The following is a 16688-nucleotide window of genomic DNA, read 5'->3' on the forward strand; positions in this document are numbered from 1 at the left end:
TTACAAGTTTTTTTTCTTCAGAATAAATTTATAGCTCTAACTTTGTTTTAAAATATTTTTTAACTTTGTATTGCAAATTTTCACAAGATTGTACAAAATTGCTAAGTATTAGAGTGGTTAATGCATGTATTTTCATTTGTACATCTCTTTCAATAAAGACCTTAAAGAATTGGCTTGAAAGATAAAATGTTAGCTTTTTACCATATTTTGTACTCTTGCATCTACCTTTTATTAATTCTTGCATTATATTTAGCAGAACTTTGTATAGGATAACACTGTAACACTATGTATTTTGAACCTATTGTGAATGAGGAACTGTTCTAAGTGTTTTGCATTTAATGCTAAAACATGAATCCTTTCAGCAATACCATGAAGAATGTCCTATTACTATTTCCATTTTATGGACGAGGAAAATTAAACAGAGACATTCAATAATTTGTTTAGGGTAACATGGCTGACAAATGACAAACTTGAGCCCTGGCTTTTAGACTCCACGTTCTTGATAATGACACAAAAATCTATTTTAAAAAGATACCAATATTCTAAAAATATTTAACATTTTATGCTCTTTCACCTTACTGTATTTTTGCTTTGTACAAAAATATATTTAATGTAAAAATAATCGATTTTGAAAGTTTTAATAAAATATTTTAACAATATTCAAAGTGAGCTAGCCTAAAAACCAAGCATTATGTATATACCTTTCTTTTCTCCCTTAGGAATAATACACCATGTGTTCAAAATAAGTGACTTGTAAATGAGCTCTGGAAATGAACTTTTTGTAAGCTAAGGACTGTTTTAGTTTTACCTTATTTTCTAACTTGAATTCTAGTAAATCACATTAGATAACTAAATTATTCATGCTCATTTTATTGTAGTGTATTCTAAAGAGTACTTAGGGGAAAGTTGCTGTTTATATTTTGGTTATATACAGAGAAACTCTTCAGTTTTTTTGATACCTGCTAAAATGTTCAGAATTTTCTAAAATTCTCCTGAGTTGACATAGAAGTTTTATGTAACAATAAGCCTCCACAACTACTCTCAAACTGATCTTATGTGAATTCTTTTTTCAAATATAGTACACTATGTCCCATATTATTTTAATGGGAATTGAAAAATATAGGGCCATGTAGAGTATTTTACTGTAATTTCAATCAATATTTTATGAAGAAAAATTGGAAAAATGTGACAATAAAAATATCATATAAATGTACTTTTTTGGTGTTCTGTGCTGGATTGGATAATTGATTTTGATCAAGGTTGTGTTGGGGGCATTGTCTACGTTACCTTTTGGTATGACAGATAAGAGAAAACATTAGCTCAATATCAGACTAACTATTCTATGATGTGAAGAACTAACTGGAACATTAGCATTTATTTATTAGAAACCTATTTATCAATTGGTGTGGAGCTTGGACATTATCTTCAGTACTTCTAAGTATTTTTACATATAGCTATGATATTAATATTTTTACTTATTTCCTATTAAATTTCATAGTAGCTGTTATGCCGGGACTGAGCTCCCGCGCCGGCAGGTGAATACAGGATATGGTGAGGCCAAAAAGGAACACCAAAGGAGCCACAGGTAGGGGGTTCATACCACTATATTCTTGATGGCGGTGGTGGCTGGTCGAGACACAGGAAATGGGATCCGCACCATCCGCAATCCACACTTGCTAGCTTGGCCACGGCAGTTATATACAAAACAATAGCGGCTAATGGCCAACTGGTTACAACTGATGGCCATCTAATAATCGAGTCAGCACCTTTCCATGTGAGGCTGAGAGCCTGGAAACTACTGTCTGGGACTCTGTCCCTACAGTAGCTAATTTAGATGAAATTTTAAAATGTAAACATTTAGAATAACAATTAAAAATCAGTTATATGGTTATTTACTGAAAATCTGAATTATGAAAAAACTTCAGGTCATCTACCTAGCATTTGTATTTGTTGAATTCAATTTTTGCTAGTATTGCTATTATCCACTTGTTTTAGCTATTACTTTGCAGGTAAGATGGATATGAGAAGAGAAAGATGATGGAGAAAAAAGGTTATTTCTTTGTTCCCCAAGGACACAGATGAAGATTAATAAAAAGATGATTTGTTCTTCCATCTTGTGGGTGATTAGTTTAATTCAGGACTCTTTGAGGGATACGTCTATTTCTATCCAGAACCACCACAAGAGGGCAGAGATGCTGATCACTTTTCAACAGGAGAACCATAAGAAAAGTTTTTTTCTTTTGTGTATATGGTACACTTTATATAAGCACACTGATATTGATTTAAGTAATGCAGTAAAAATTTTCCTTATAAGGACATTTTTGACAGAATTAAGTTGTGATATTGTTATTCTATCTGATAGGAAGCCACTACATGAATTATTTTTGAATATCCCTTAGATAATACAATCTGGCTACTCAAAAATTTCATTTCACATTAAATAATGTTCCATCTTTTTACCCTGAGACTTATTCAATTCTGAATGTTTTGGCTAAACTCAGGTTTTACATTTAATGTCCTCTTGAATATATCCACCTGGTTATTTTGCTTTCATTTCAAATATGATATTTCCTTTTTTTTTTTTCCCAGCGGAGAGAGTGAATGCAGTCCCCCACTACCACAAATTATGCAGTCGAGTTTCCCACATTTGGGGAAATCGCAGGGTCAGCACATCCGGAGTGCAATGGATAAGCCTCGCCCTGGGAAAACCACATTCGTGATCATGGTATCTCCCCTGCCAGGTAAGTATCAAATATGAAATTTCTAAAACCAAATATTGTCTTTTACTCCATGTACAAAATATTCTCCCTGAGTCTACTGTTCCTCCAGATATCCAACCTCAAATCTCTGTCATGATGTCTGTCTTCCTTTACTTTCTGCAGCTAAGCCACAATTAGTAAATACGTGTGTGTTTCCAACTTCCACTTGACTTCATAATAGACCTTGTTAATCTTATGACATTCAGTCATTCAAACAATAAAAGTTCAATGACTCCCCACCCCCATATGCCAGACGGTGTTTTAGGCACTAAAGAAAGAGCAATGAATATATAGTGAAAACCCCAGCCCCTGAATTGCTTACATTATAGTGGATGGAGAAAGACAATAACACGTAAGTAAAGAGAAAACAACAAGTAAGGATGTAAGAAGGTGATATGTGCTATGAACAAGAATGGAGCCATGTAAGGGGAAATGGGACATGTTAGGAGAAGGCATCATAACCTTAAATAGGACACTTTGGGTAGGCAGCACGGACCCTAGATTTTGACTTCATAATTTCTTTTAATGCTTTAGACAGAAGCTTCTTTATCATCCTTGATCTAAGCAATTACCAAATTCGGTTGATTTTTTTTTCAGAAAATTAATGTGTTTTTCTTTTTAATTGTTTTTTTTTTGTCTTGGTTAACCTGTTATTTGTTTAGATTATTACAAAGCTCCCTAACTTGACTCTGAGTGTCTATAGCAGTCCAGTCAAATGCTTATCAATACTGCTTCAGTGTGGCCACAAGACAAGCCAATGGAATATGGTGGACGTGATGAGTACTATTTCTAGATCTGGTGCAGTAAAACTCCTACAATCCTCCAGGTTCTCGTCCTACCTAGCCTGCCAGCTGCATGCAGACTATCCCTCAAAAGACTCCAAAGTTGTGGGATGTAAGAGAGCCACTAGGTAGAAGGAAACTGGGTCCTGAATTACCACATGGAAGACAGCTTTCTGCCTGTCTTTGAGAATTACATGAGTGCAAAATAATCTATTTTGTTAAGTCACTGAGATATACTGGGGCTGGAGGACATTTTTTTTTTTTTTTTTTTTACAGTAGATAGCATTATGTACCCTAATTAATATGGTCTCCCTCTATATTTCATATACCACTAGGATAACCCATTAAAATTAACTTTTTTTAGTACCACATTGAATGGTCACTCAGCTGTTTATTCATACTTATGTAAAATCTACAATTATGGTGTCTTTCCATGGCTACACAGAAGCTGCTGAAAATGGTTGAAAAAATTACAACTGTACAGACCAGGCCACGATAAGGTCATGGAGTCCAGCCTCAGCCTCGCCGTCAAAGCTGCCAGTCCAACTGTGTTGCTCTAGTCAGCTCTCCCATTTTTCATTCCTCTAAAATCTCTGATGCTTACTCTCACCAGTGATTTGTTTCCTCCGTCTTGTAGAAAATAGAATCCAACAGAGCTCTCACTAAACATCCTGCTATTGAACCTAGAAATCTACTTGCATCCACACTCACCCTTTCATTCATCCGTGCAGTTACAATAAATGTGTCCCTTCTATTGAAGACTAATTGTGTCTTGGATCCCATTCCCTTTGACCTTTGGAATACCCCACTTGCTACTGTACTTCAACTTTGACCTCACTACTGGTTCCTTCCAATAGGAAAGACCTTCCATTGAAATGTGCTCAAGTCTCTACTATCTTGGAAACAAACACCATCCTTGGATCCTATTTTCTCTTCGAGGTACAGCTCCTTTTTCCTCCTCTCTTTCATCACCGTATTCCTTGGACAAGCAGTATAAATGCCCTTCCACTTATTCTTCCACCAACTACAATCTGGCTTCAGTCTCCACCATTCTCTTGAGCACTGTTCTTGCAACACTATTCTGAGGACCATCACGCTGCTAATTCTAATGGGGACTTTCCTTCTTTGAGTGTCACTTGACAATATTAATCACTCTCTATTGAAATACTCTCTTCCCTTGACTTCTGAGAATCCCTGCTCCTGTAGTATTTTGGTCATTCTCTTTTAGCTAGCTCCTCTATCCTTTAATCAAATGTTGGTCTTCCTCAGGGTTCTATGCCCAGACTTTATTTTCTGCTAAATAGAATCACTTATTTTTTGGATGATTTTACTACCTCTCATAATTTCACTTACACTAAATACTTCCAAAAATAACTTCACGCCCAGACCCAGACCCTGTTTTCACCACAGCTCTCTCTAGAATATTTCCGTTTCTTTCTTCCTCTGCTGCTACTATCAAAGACTGGTCTATTTTCTCAGATCTTGTCCCACTCCAAAACTTTCCCCTAGGGCAGTTCGAGTGATTCTTTAAAATAAGAATACAATCAGATCACTCTTCCATTCTAAATTCAATGGTTTCCTAGTGATGCCAGGAACTTTATTCTTTAAAAATATAAATCCTTTAAAGTGGTTTATGAGGCATTTCAAGGTCGACTCCCTACCTCTTCATTTTATCCTTTTGCTATTATCCTTTTCTTTTAAGTTCCAGCTTGAGTTGACTTCTTTCAGTCCCTGGAATAAATTTTGCTCTCTGGCTTCAGGTCTTTGCATATGCTGGTCACCTAGTCTGAAGAACCCCTATTTCTTTTGCCTGGCTGACTCTCAATTATCCTTCAGGTCTAGTTTGGAATCCTATCTAGGGAGCTTTTCCCGTCTTTGTTCTAGAGTGCAAATCACCTTGCATTTCCATTACTATAGCATTTATCACAATTTATTGTTGTTGCCTGTAAAATTGTCTGTCTTCCCCAGTAGACTGTAAACACCATCATATTTCTAATATTCACAGCTGTTCAGAAATGGAATAGATTGTAAGAGGGACGAGACTTGAACATTAGGTAGGTGTTTAGATTTGATTTTTATGGTTTTGTCGTGTTATGTCCTTACTGCTCTTCACGGGCCATATGTTGCAGCCAAATTATTCGATTGTTCTCAAACATACTCGGCATTTTCCTCCTCTGTGACTTGGATCGTATCTTTCCCTTTGTCTAAAATAATGATTTTCCCTATCTATATCTGCAGAAATTATATTCCTTTTTAAACCCAGTCTCCAAACTGTCTTCTTCACAGAGACATTTTATTACCCTGGTGAGAAAAGATCTTGTATTTCTCCAAATTCTCAAAACACTCTGGACTATTTTTAAGTACTTATCTTATATCCTATATCATTTAAATTGCTGTATTTCAATAAAAGGACATCTAGAAGAGTATCATCTCTCCCGTCTCTGAATTCCTATTATGTTGTATCACTTTTATGGAACACATCATACTTTGCCTTATGTTATAGTTATGCATATACACGACATCTCTGCCATAATAGCTTTGAGAGTCTTGCCTGTCTGTGTGTACCGCGATGCCTAGCATCTTGTTTCATATAGCTATAATGGGCTCTCAGAATATAAGTGCTGAATGCATCAGTGAACCAGTTCTTCCTTATCTTCTGTGTGTCTCCATAAGACCCCTTCTTTCAAGCCAAATAGCTTTATTCCTGGTCCTCTATTTGTCAATTACATTTCCCCATTTCCTCTTTGCACATTGCTTTTATAGTCTACATTCATATCTCCGATCGTCAAAACCCTACATTCTTGGCTCAGACGTTGCTTCTCTGTGAAGGCTGCCTTAGTACTCCCTGCCAGAAGAATCTTGGCTAAGGTGCTCAGTCATTAGTTATCGGGCCATAGAAATATCACGGAAAAAATGAAATTATAGAGTGACCTGACCTGAGAAGTAATTTAGTAAGATTATCTAGTAAGATGTATAGGAAGGATGTGATGTGAGAAAGACTGAAGCTTGGGAGACCTATTGCAGGGTTTCCAGGCAGAAGCTAACATGGGCTTAAACTTGTCTATGAACACTAGGGATGGAAAAATGCAGGTGAGGTAGTAGAGCATTATGTAAGTGGACTCAATAGGGGTTTGTTTTAATAATGTTTCATTAGAGGGACTGTAAGAAAGAGGAAGACTGGAAAGGTTACTGACACTATTAGCAGAGATAAAGAATGCAGGAGGATGAGCCGGTTTGTTGGTCTTTGGGCAGCCAGTTTCTGTTGTAGACTCTCATCTGGCAGGGTATTTCTTGGAATCTGTCTGTGTTCTATAAACTATCACAATGCACACCTAATCTATATTCACCTTTTATGAATATTTTGTCCACCATTTGTAGTTTTTGTATATATACTCAGCTAGTGAGGACCAGTTGATTTTTATGCACCCCTATAGTGCATGTACAAAGCAATGAGGGACTGTAAAAGGGCCCTTTACCTCCCATCGTTTTTGATCTCAGCAGCAGCCTGTTGTAGAAAAGGCATGGATTTGAGTTAGATAGATGTACGTATGAATTCTGTTTTCGTCACTTGCTAATTGTATGACCCTGGCCCAATTATTTAATTTTCCATAGTCGTATGTTTTGTTTTTTAAATTGTTCAGTTAGTATCAGTAATAGCAAACTTACAGAGATATTATGAGAATCAAGCAAAACATGTATATAGCACCTAATACTGTGCCTGACACATGGTCGGCATACCCTCCCTCCCCAGGATCACTACATTTAGGAGAACATAAACACTGGTTTGCAAAGACAGGAATTAAAGCAGAAATTGGCAACCTATTTCTTCATATGAAAATGGACTACACTTCCCTACCTTTGAAATAACTCTAGCTAAGGATACATGTCATGTGCAGTTCAGAAACATGTGCCTCTGCAGACTACCTTGAAATTCTTACATTGTATGTATATTCAATACAACACATGTACACAATTTGTGTGCTATTCTCCTTTATAGGAAAGAAAAATTAGTTGTGTGTGTGACTTTGTGACTCATAGTTTATATTTTTAAAGTGAGATTGTGGGGCAAGTGTAAATTACACAGAATTATATTCTCAAACAATTTGAAAAGTAGGTTTACCTTTATGAATTCTAAATTCATAAAGGCACATACTACCTATTTCTTTTCTTATATTTAGTATATGACATTCTTTTCCCCCTTAGAATTGAGAAATCATTTTTGACCTCTTAAAAATGAATCACTATTATGACCTCTGTTTTGGGGGATAGTTAAAGCCAGAAGACAATATCCAGTACGAAATCCAAATAGTCTTTATGATGGCACCTGCTTCATAAAGCTTATCTCTTCAACTGACATTAAGAGATCAAAGCAGAGCTGCTCTGACTGAAGCGCAGTGGGCCTCATCTCATCTAGCAGCACCCCCCTAGATCCTGAGAGAAACCCCTAGGAAGTTGGGGAGCACAGTTTAAAAATCCTGGACGCTAGTTCATCCCTCAGGTCCTCTCCACCTGTTAAGAATCCATCATCCAGGCTCCTAATAAAGGAAGATAAATAAATAATTCTCAATTCTATAATTTATCCTCTTTAAACCCCCCAACTTAAAGAAAAATGAAGATTAACTAGATATTTTTCTGGCTTTAGTGCTTTCTGGTAGATTTTTTCCCCCACTTTTCTAGTATCTGAACTTGAAAAATCAGTCATATTTGACTTTTTATTTTTGTATTCTACATTCCATTAATCTGCAAGTTCTCTCGATTCTTCCTTCAAAATTTATCTAACATCTGTATCTTCTTTTGTCTTTTGGGCTACCACAGAGGTTCAGCTCATACCTGAATGATGGCACAAGCCTTTTAATTGGCCTTTTCTCCATTCCCTTCTATGAATTACTACCAGGTTCATCTTTTAAACAACCACTTTAAGAGCATGTTTCTCCTTTGGTCAAAATCTTCAGCATCTCCTCACTATGCACGATGGAGGTCTCCGTACAGTCTATGCTTGTGAGCCTCTGAGCATCAGCCCAGCTCCAATCTCTCTCTGACAGTCCAAGCAACAGCTAAAGTTCAAATGGAGGTGAGGCCAGCAGCTAGCAACACCATGCCACTCTCTAAAAACACTCAGGTAGCAAATAGGGGCAGCTGGATGGCTCAGATGGTTAGAACACGGGCTCTTAGCAACAGGGTCGCCGGCTCGATTCCCACATGGGCCAGTGAGCTGTGCCTTCCACAACTAGATTGAAGGATAACAACTTGACTTGGAGTTGATGGGCCCTGGCCACCTTGTTTAAAAGAGTGAATCCCTACTCTCACTCGGGCTTTCCTTCTCCTCTTCAGTTTTCTCTGCAGCACTTACCAACCAATAGACTATATACTTCATATGTTTATCCTGCTTATTGTCTATGTTCTCCAGTTGATTGTAAACATCATGAAGGCAGGGATTTCTGCCTTGTTTACTGGTGTATCTGCAGTACCTAGAATACTGTCTTGCACATAGTAGGACCTCAGTGAACATATATTGAATACATAAATACATGACTGAGTGAATGAAGAGGATACAGTGTAATCTCTTGAGCCCAGCCCCCATCATCACACCCGAGCGTTATTTCCTGCTATTTTCTGACATGAGACCCATATCCCACACATCGTGGGCTACTGTTCCTCTGAACAATCTTACCCACCCTTGTGCCTTTGTGGCACTGTACCTGCTGCTTGGAAGCCCTTTTGTGTTTTTTGACCTCTCCATAGTCTCAGTGATTAGGCTAAAATTCCACTTATTCCATGAAACCATCCCAAGAATGAGGCCACCTCATTCTTCTCTTCTCATAGAATATTTTCTCTATAGCACTAATTTGGCAAATATATTCTGCATCATGATATAATTTATATTCTTCTGATGTTATTTAAACCATGGATTTTTATTTAACTTTTCAAATGTTTATATTTTGTTTCTCCAACTTTGGAAGCTCTCTGAGGAAAGGCCAGGTGTAAACGAAGAGAATTGCTCAGGGCAGAATTCCATCCCAGGGGATCCCCGCACCACCCTGAGAGAGAGGGGGTCAATATCTCAGTATTGGAACCAATTTGGGTCCAGAAGTGTACCTTGGCATACCAATTAGGGAAATCTCTGCCCTAGGGTGCCATGCTCATAGTAGGTGCTCAGACAGTGTTAGCTGATGGACTGATTGATCTTGTGTGATTGTTTTGCCCCTAATATTCTCTCTGTAGCCTAATTAAACCTTACGTATAAGTACAAATAATAGTTTTTTAAAAAAGAGACTCAAAAATCATTATGGAGTAAGAATTAAAAACTTCATTTAATGATGAATAAGAAAGAATTAATTAAAATATATTAATTGTTGGTGATTGAAGTGTATTGTAGAACTTACCATGTTAATTGGACACACCAAAAACTTTGGAGGCTACACATGGGGGAAGTGGTTTTGCACATGTATTGCTCAGTTTATGAACAATCATTTTTGCCGTGATATTTACATGGAGAAATCTGAGTGGGTGAGCAATAAGTTTTAAAACGCTTAGTCGTGCACAATTGAATCTGACAGTTCAGATTACACATATATCTTGCTGTACTGCTTATTTTTAATTTTCATTTTTAATACGTTCACTTGGAAAACACTATTGTACTCATTAAAAACAGTATGTGTGAGTGAAATTCTGTATTTAATATATCTAATGTCAATTATGTGCTGCAGCTATAATCCATCTAACAAGTAATGTTCAGAGCTTTTTTTTAACATTGCGTAAAGAAGTACTTGAGCATAGTAGGTATTCAATAACCGTTTCTAGAATGAAAAAGTCAAATTAGATGAGCTGGACATGTGGCACCTTTATTTTCAACTTAATTTTAGTGTATTTTTATTTCTAAAAACAAATCTTACAGCCAATTTTTAAAAACATATTAGTAGAGGACTAGGGCTAATTTGAAAGTCAACTTTAATATAATTCTAGGGAGGCATTAACTATAAACTATCAACTCCTTATTTGTCTAGTGTGAGTGAAATAGATATAGGTATCTTACTCCAGGAAGTGGCTGTGATCCTGACAAGATTAAGGTTTTGCAAATTGAATCTTATTCTATTAGAACTAATTCTTAAAGACCTCTTATTATGAATCTTTTGTGAATAAGTAAGTTGTAATTTGTTTATTGATGTCCATTTTTTTAAATATTAAAAATAGTCACAGATGTAGGGTACTTGATTCCTAAAATTTTTCAGTTGCTCCAATTTAAAAATAAAATATGGCCACTTTAAAAATGAAAGTTTGCCTTCTACTCATGTTTCAAATCTTATGGCAGGCAAAATATTTATTTTTAAAAGCAATGCTTTTCATCCCTTCTCTGGTTCTGAAGTTGTGTCATCCTTTGATTTTGTGACATATGTTTCTCCTTCTAAAGCAGCTGTTATGAAAGCTTAATTAGTTTTAAATTAATGAGCATTAATGTTGTCCTGAAAATCTGTGAATTTTCTATCACATCACAGATACTCTGAGAGTTTTGAAATATGCTGCCAATTGTGAGGTGGGGACTTAGAGGGCTTCTCCAAAAGGAAACCAGGCCTTCATTTCTCACAAAAGTTAGACAGCCATGTTGACAGCATAAAGTGAGTAACGTGTCCAAATAACACAGCCAGTTTATTTTCTGCAGTGTGAAGAAATTCTAGGAAATGTACAAAATTAGTCAAAAAGTGACACTTGGTTCTAAATTGTATAGACTAACAAGTCAGGGTAGGGCTTTTAGATAATGAAAACATTTTCTCAAATGTGAACAGTGTTTGCTTTGTTACTAATATTACATGGAAACACAAGTAAAAACTGTTGAAGAAAACTGAAAATTTGAAAATTTAGATGAAAAGCTGAGAGACCGCTTGTTTAGTGTGTTCCTATACCCATGGTAGGCTGCCTGAATCATTGGTGTAACTGTTCTACACCTCTGTGCAGCTTTATAAAATGAAGCAAAACTATGAAATTCCTATTTTTTTGAAAGTGTGTAGGTTGCAGGCTGTTGTCATGGTGGGTAGCCTGTAAAACACTACATTCATGGGGCTTGTTGGTTACACTGTACCCTGTGTATTAGATGACAGGAGAGTTGGCAAGGAGCCTTAGTTGCTACATAAATAAAAGTTAATAGAAGTTGAAAAGTAGCCTAAGATTGACTGTGTTCGGTTGCTTTGAAGCACATTGTTTGAAACACTGTAGAGCTCTGTCACAACTGATTAGCCCTACAGGGATAGAAAATGAGTGATTGCGGTTTGTATCGCTCTGATGTGGACCCTTGAGGGTAGGATTCACTCTCCGAATGGTGAGCAGGTATTGTACTGATAAGGAGGAAGAGTTAGATAATACCTTGTCTTTGGCTTATGGTAATTTTCACATACTAATTTGTTTTCCAGTTGTGTGGCTTAGCTGGTATTACTATGTAGGGTAAATGGATCTTCTCGTTTTTTTTTGTTTTTGTTTTTTTCTCTCTTAATTTATAAAGCAAAGTACCATTCAGCAAAGTCTATTTTTTAAAGTATTTATTCAGCTGAAAACCAATCCCAAACTAAAAGAGATGAAAAATAACATAATTAATAAAATGACAAATTGCCTGTAGTTTGATATGGATGAGGAAGAAAAGAGGTCTTACAATTTTCTAATGTATTACTAGACCAAAACCTGTGCATAACTTCTGATGTGTTTGAAAGTGACAACTAGTTCTTTTAATGATTCACTAAAGGAATAAATTTGACATCTGAGAATAATTAAAGCACATGGCTGTAAGGTGTTTATTTGTCTTGTTTTGAAATAGCCAGGTTGGTGTAAATGGTGCCAACCAGGACAAACAATGGCCTAAGAAAGTAGTAATAGACAGAAAAGCAGGATCTGGCCCGAGTTCTGTCAGGAGCTATGGCCTTGGGCATTTGCTTTTCCATGTGTAAAAGGAGCAGTTGAATCAGAAGCTCTGTGTGGTCCCAGACGAGGAAGGAGGTTCCTAGAGATTTGCAGCCTAGGCTAGGTAAGAGGAGTGGGTGAAGGTATTGTACTTGAGCCATCCCTGCATTCACAACCCATGAGGACCCGTGAATGTGACTGAATGTGACATGGCAGTTAAAACAAAAGAAAGACCCAGTTTTAAGTCTCAGATTGTCAACCTTTTGGGCAAGTCATCGCTTTGAAGCACCGTATGTTCCCTTATTTGTAAAACAAGGGAGATAGTCTCGATCTCTACCGTTCCTCCAGGTTCCAACATTACAAAATAATTAATCTTTAATGCAATTTTAGAACAGCAGATATTTTAATCTAAATTGAATATATTTTCAAATATATATCCATTGAACAAGTTAAATGTGAGATGAATTAAATATTGTTCAAATGCAGAAAATAGTACTGTATTAGAAATAATTTGGAGTCAATTAATATCCAAATTAATAGATTCAGTATGATGATTTCTCTAACAGCAAAGCAATTATTAATACATAAATTCTAAGTTTAATAATTACCCTTAATTTTCTTTTTTTTGATGCAACAGATCCTCATTCTGCTATTATTAATGGTTGCAATGTTTACATAAAATAGGATAAATTTCTCCCCAAAAAGTGCTCACAGAGACATACATAAAGAAAAACAAATATATCGTTGATTCAAATAGTCTCAAACAGCAGAAAAGGAGTCTTTCATTCGTTTAGGACAACACTTAGTATTGTTTTCAGAGAGCCATTCATTTTGGCAAGTTCTGCTAGTAAAACTTAATGTGTTTTATGCTTTAACTCAAGATAAGAATTTAAAAAAATTCAGCTCAATATGTGAGAGAGTAAGCATTTTCTAATTGTATAGTGAAGACTTCAATGGTATGAGAGCAAGTTTAGAAAACATTTTTATTAGACAAATTATTTAGACAAATTATACACAGAAAGCTCTGCCACTCATAACTGAGGCCTCCAAAAAGTGTTTTGTGTATTTATATAATAGGCAATACATCAAAATAGGCCTATTTTAAATATTGTACATGGTTAACAGTTTGATAGCTAAAATCACTGCAACATCTGGAATGTCCCTATATAGCTTTTTTGTAAAGATTTTTTTTGTTGTTGTTTTGTTTTGTTTTAAAATCAGAGTCATGGATGAGATCATGAATGTTACAAGGGAAAACAAGTTGTGCATGCACTTAGGTACTTGTTACCCTGGAAACAAAATGGTTTTTGCATGATAAGAAATTTTTCTGCCTTACACAGTAGACAATATTTGAAGATTTAGTACAAAAACAGTGACAGTACAAGATGCTCCCCAGAACATAATTAGCATCAAAATATAATATACCTTTAATTTCTCCTAAAGCAAATCACATAGGTTGATGCCTACATCAATCCTAGCCACAGAATGAATTAGATTAAAATAAGTGTATGGCTGTGTAAGAACACAGGATAAGTTCTCGCTTCCTACTTACCACGTTTTAATTTGAGGATTACAAACGAAGTTCATTCTACATTTCTAACAGGTAAGAATGCTACTTTAAAAGGTTGTGCACAAAGAGGCACTGTTTTTGCGTCATCCTTCTACACACTTGGCACTAATGTAAAAAATACATAACTCCTCCAAGTAGAACTGAATATAAAAAGGGGGTTGAGAGCCCAGTATGGTTATTATATTTTCTTTAGAATAATGTATGACAGTAATTAAGGCCACATCAATTTCTTAAGGGCTCCCACCTCTCCCCAACTACAGTTGTATTAATTGGCTTACTGCTTTGGAAGAGAATTTATTAGCCTTCAATGATCTATGTATAAACTCTTATCGAGCTCTATGTGCTGTTGTGGACATGGTTCAGCTAATAGCATTTTCCATTTAGATAATTAATTAAAAGTAAAGTTATCAAGGTTAGCTTTATACACTGCTGAATAACAAATGCAAAACCTACTCACATGACTTACATCTAGGAACAAATATTAAATCGCCCTGGATGTTTTAATAACAAAAGTATAAAATATTCTCTGTTGGCAAACAATGCGAGTCAGAATAACATTAAAGCAACCTGCCTTTTCTAACTGAAAAGACCCCCTGCACTAAACATAGTTCCTGCATACAATCCTGTTTTTTAAACTAAAGCTTCATTAAATGAATTGCAATAGCAATGGCCGCCTTTCAATATATATACACATTATATAGGTGCATATATATGTATATATATGAGATACTAATTTATTTAACACAATAGAGTCTTCTGCCATATGATAAAGTTTACTGTACATAAGAAAAAACTTTTAATACTGTACAATCACATAAAGGTCATATGCACTGTTGCAGTGCAAGAGTAGTTTTAACTGTAGTCTTGACTGGCATATTAATGGCTTTTTGTAATCCTACAAAATTGCATTCTCATATTATGTGGCCTGAATGGTCTTCAAATTATTTTATAAACACTGCAGGGGTTGCCTTTGGTCCACAGTTAAAGGACACTCAACAGCAGTGGAGCATTGTATGGATGCAGCAGAAGGATGTAAAAAGACTGAAGTTATTGCAATTACGTCTTTCAAAATAGAGAAATGTTACGTAAGAGGCCTTTATGTAAAATTAATCCTGCATATACTTTTAGTATACTCAGTGCACATTTCCTATACTTGAAGTACAGTATATGAAAAGCAGACTAATAGGATCCTAATATACTATATTCTGGGGGAACACGTTGAGTAATGAAAAAAAGTGGAGGGAAATGTATGGGAAGAGAGGGGAAAAGACAGAGAAAGGTATAGAGGAGGGAGGAGGGAGGAGGTGGGGAGAAATAACTAGAATTGTTACTAATAATCCTGATTTAAAAAAAAAAAATGTTACATCCATGTTAGTCCCACAACATTACAGTCGCTCCTTGCAAAGGGAGTCCTACAAAAGAAACAGTGAAGAGATTTGTTGGATGCTCATATGGAGGTGCCTCGGTCTGGATCATTACCCAGATTGAGCCCCAGGGTAGGAGTTGGTTGATAAGGAATAGATGACATTGTTTTTATAGGACTCCTGAAAAAGCCCCCATTAGGTGCCCTGTGCCTAAAAGGGCCAGTTCGGTGCTCAGGCACGTTGCCAAAAGCGAAACCAGAGGCAGCTTTAGCTGATAGTGTGCGGCTAAGAGTCTGGATCTGCTCTGGGATAAAGGTGGTTGTGGTAATATGAGTGTTCCTGAAATCACTGATTTGCTCCAGTGCTTGTCGTGTTGGCAAAGTGTCAATGTCCAGAGGGGTCAAGTCAATTGACGAGGTGGAAAACTGTTTATGGGGGCTGTCGTCATCTGTGCACAAGCTATTTACACGTCTATGGAGGTGCTCCAGGTCAATTTCCTTGTCATCCTGGAGATGAAGAAAAAGAAGATAAGGTTCTCATCAGTACTAGCTTCCATGGTTTAAAAAAAAAAAAAAAAGTAGTTCAGCAAACATGATATGTAATGAACTGAACTTTGGGGTTTACTCATTTAACAAGTATTTATTGAGCACCTAATATGAGCCAGGCACTGTGCTAGGTACTGGGAGTACCAAGGATTCTGAGATTAGGCTATCTATAATAAATATTTTTCTCGCAGTAAAAAGTTCTAACATGAACGTATGCCACATGCAACTACAAAGTATGGGAGCAGTAGATGGGTGATTGCCTTCTATAAATGCAGGGACAGACCCAGGCAAAATTGCACACATAAAGAGTATGGTTTTGGCAACTCATCCTCCCCACTCCCACCTCTTCTTTACACATGCTTCCACCTTCTTCAGGGTGTTTCATTCCAAGATGGATTTTTGTTCCTTTCCACTACTCACTCAGAACTCTCACTTTCCATTCTTGGAGATAAGTGACACAGTATGCTGATATGCTAGTTCACAGTGTTAGTGACTATTATAGTGGCTAGAGATATGAGAGATTGTTTAGCGAGAGCAACATTCAACACAAGACAATCAATTTCTAATCAAAGGATTTTATACACTCACGTTATCTAGAAACTGAATGAAGTAATGTTGTGAGGTCAGAGGGACACTTAGAGACCCCTTCAAGTCATGACACGCGAGTGACAGCTTTAGTTTAGGGCAGGTATAAGCTACATGGCCTCTAAATCAAAGATGCTGTAAGTTATGCTAGTAACTTACAGTCTTAGTAATAAGGTGCTTAATAAAGAAAAAGGAAGTAA

The 16688-nt window shown here is 36.3% G+C and overlaps 1 protein-coding gene and 1 non-coding gene across 4 annotated transcripts in view; both read right to left on the reverse strand.

Moving 5' to 3' along the window:
- Nucleotides 1-16688, reverse strand: part of GRID2 (glutamate ionotropic receptor delta type subunit 2) — a 1327069-nt gene that overhangs the window by 22861 nt on the left and 1287520 nt on the right. Inside the window, exon 16 of one of the 3 annotated variants that reach the window (XM_019741134.2) lies at nucleotides 13389-15864. The exons of the other annotated variants lie outside the window; for them this stretch is intronic. Within the exon in view, the coding sequence (XP_019596693.2) occupies nucleotides 15442-15864 (423 nt within the window). The 3' untranslated portion in view covers nucleotides 13389-15441. Of the gene's footprint in view, nucleotides 1-13388; nucleotides 15865-16688 lie in introns of those variants that run through there. 3 annotated transcript variants of the gene reach the window in all.
- On the reverse strand, nucleotides 2589-2749 carry LOC141570287 (U1 spliceosomal RNA). The gene has a single exon (XR_012494292.1). It is a non-coding gene; the product is annotated as a U1 spliceosomal RNA (small nuclear RNA).

Source organism: Rhinolophus sinicus, linkage group LG02 (assembly GCF_036562045.2).
Source record: "Rhinolophus sinicus isolate RSC01 linkage group LG02, ASM3656204v1, whole genome shotgun sequence".
Classification (NCBI taxonomy): domain Eukaryota; kingdom Metazoa; phylum Chordata; class Mammalia; order Chiroptera; family Rhinolophidae; genus Rhinolophus; species Rhinolophus sinicus.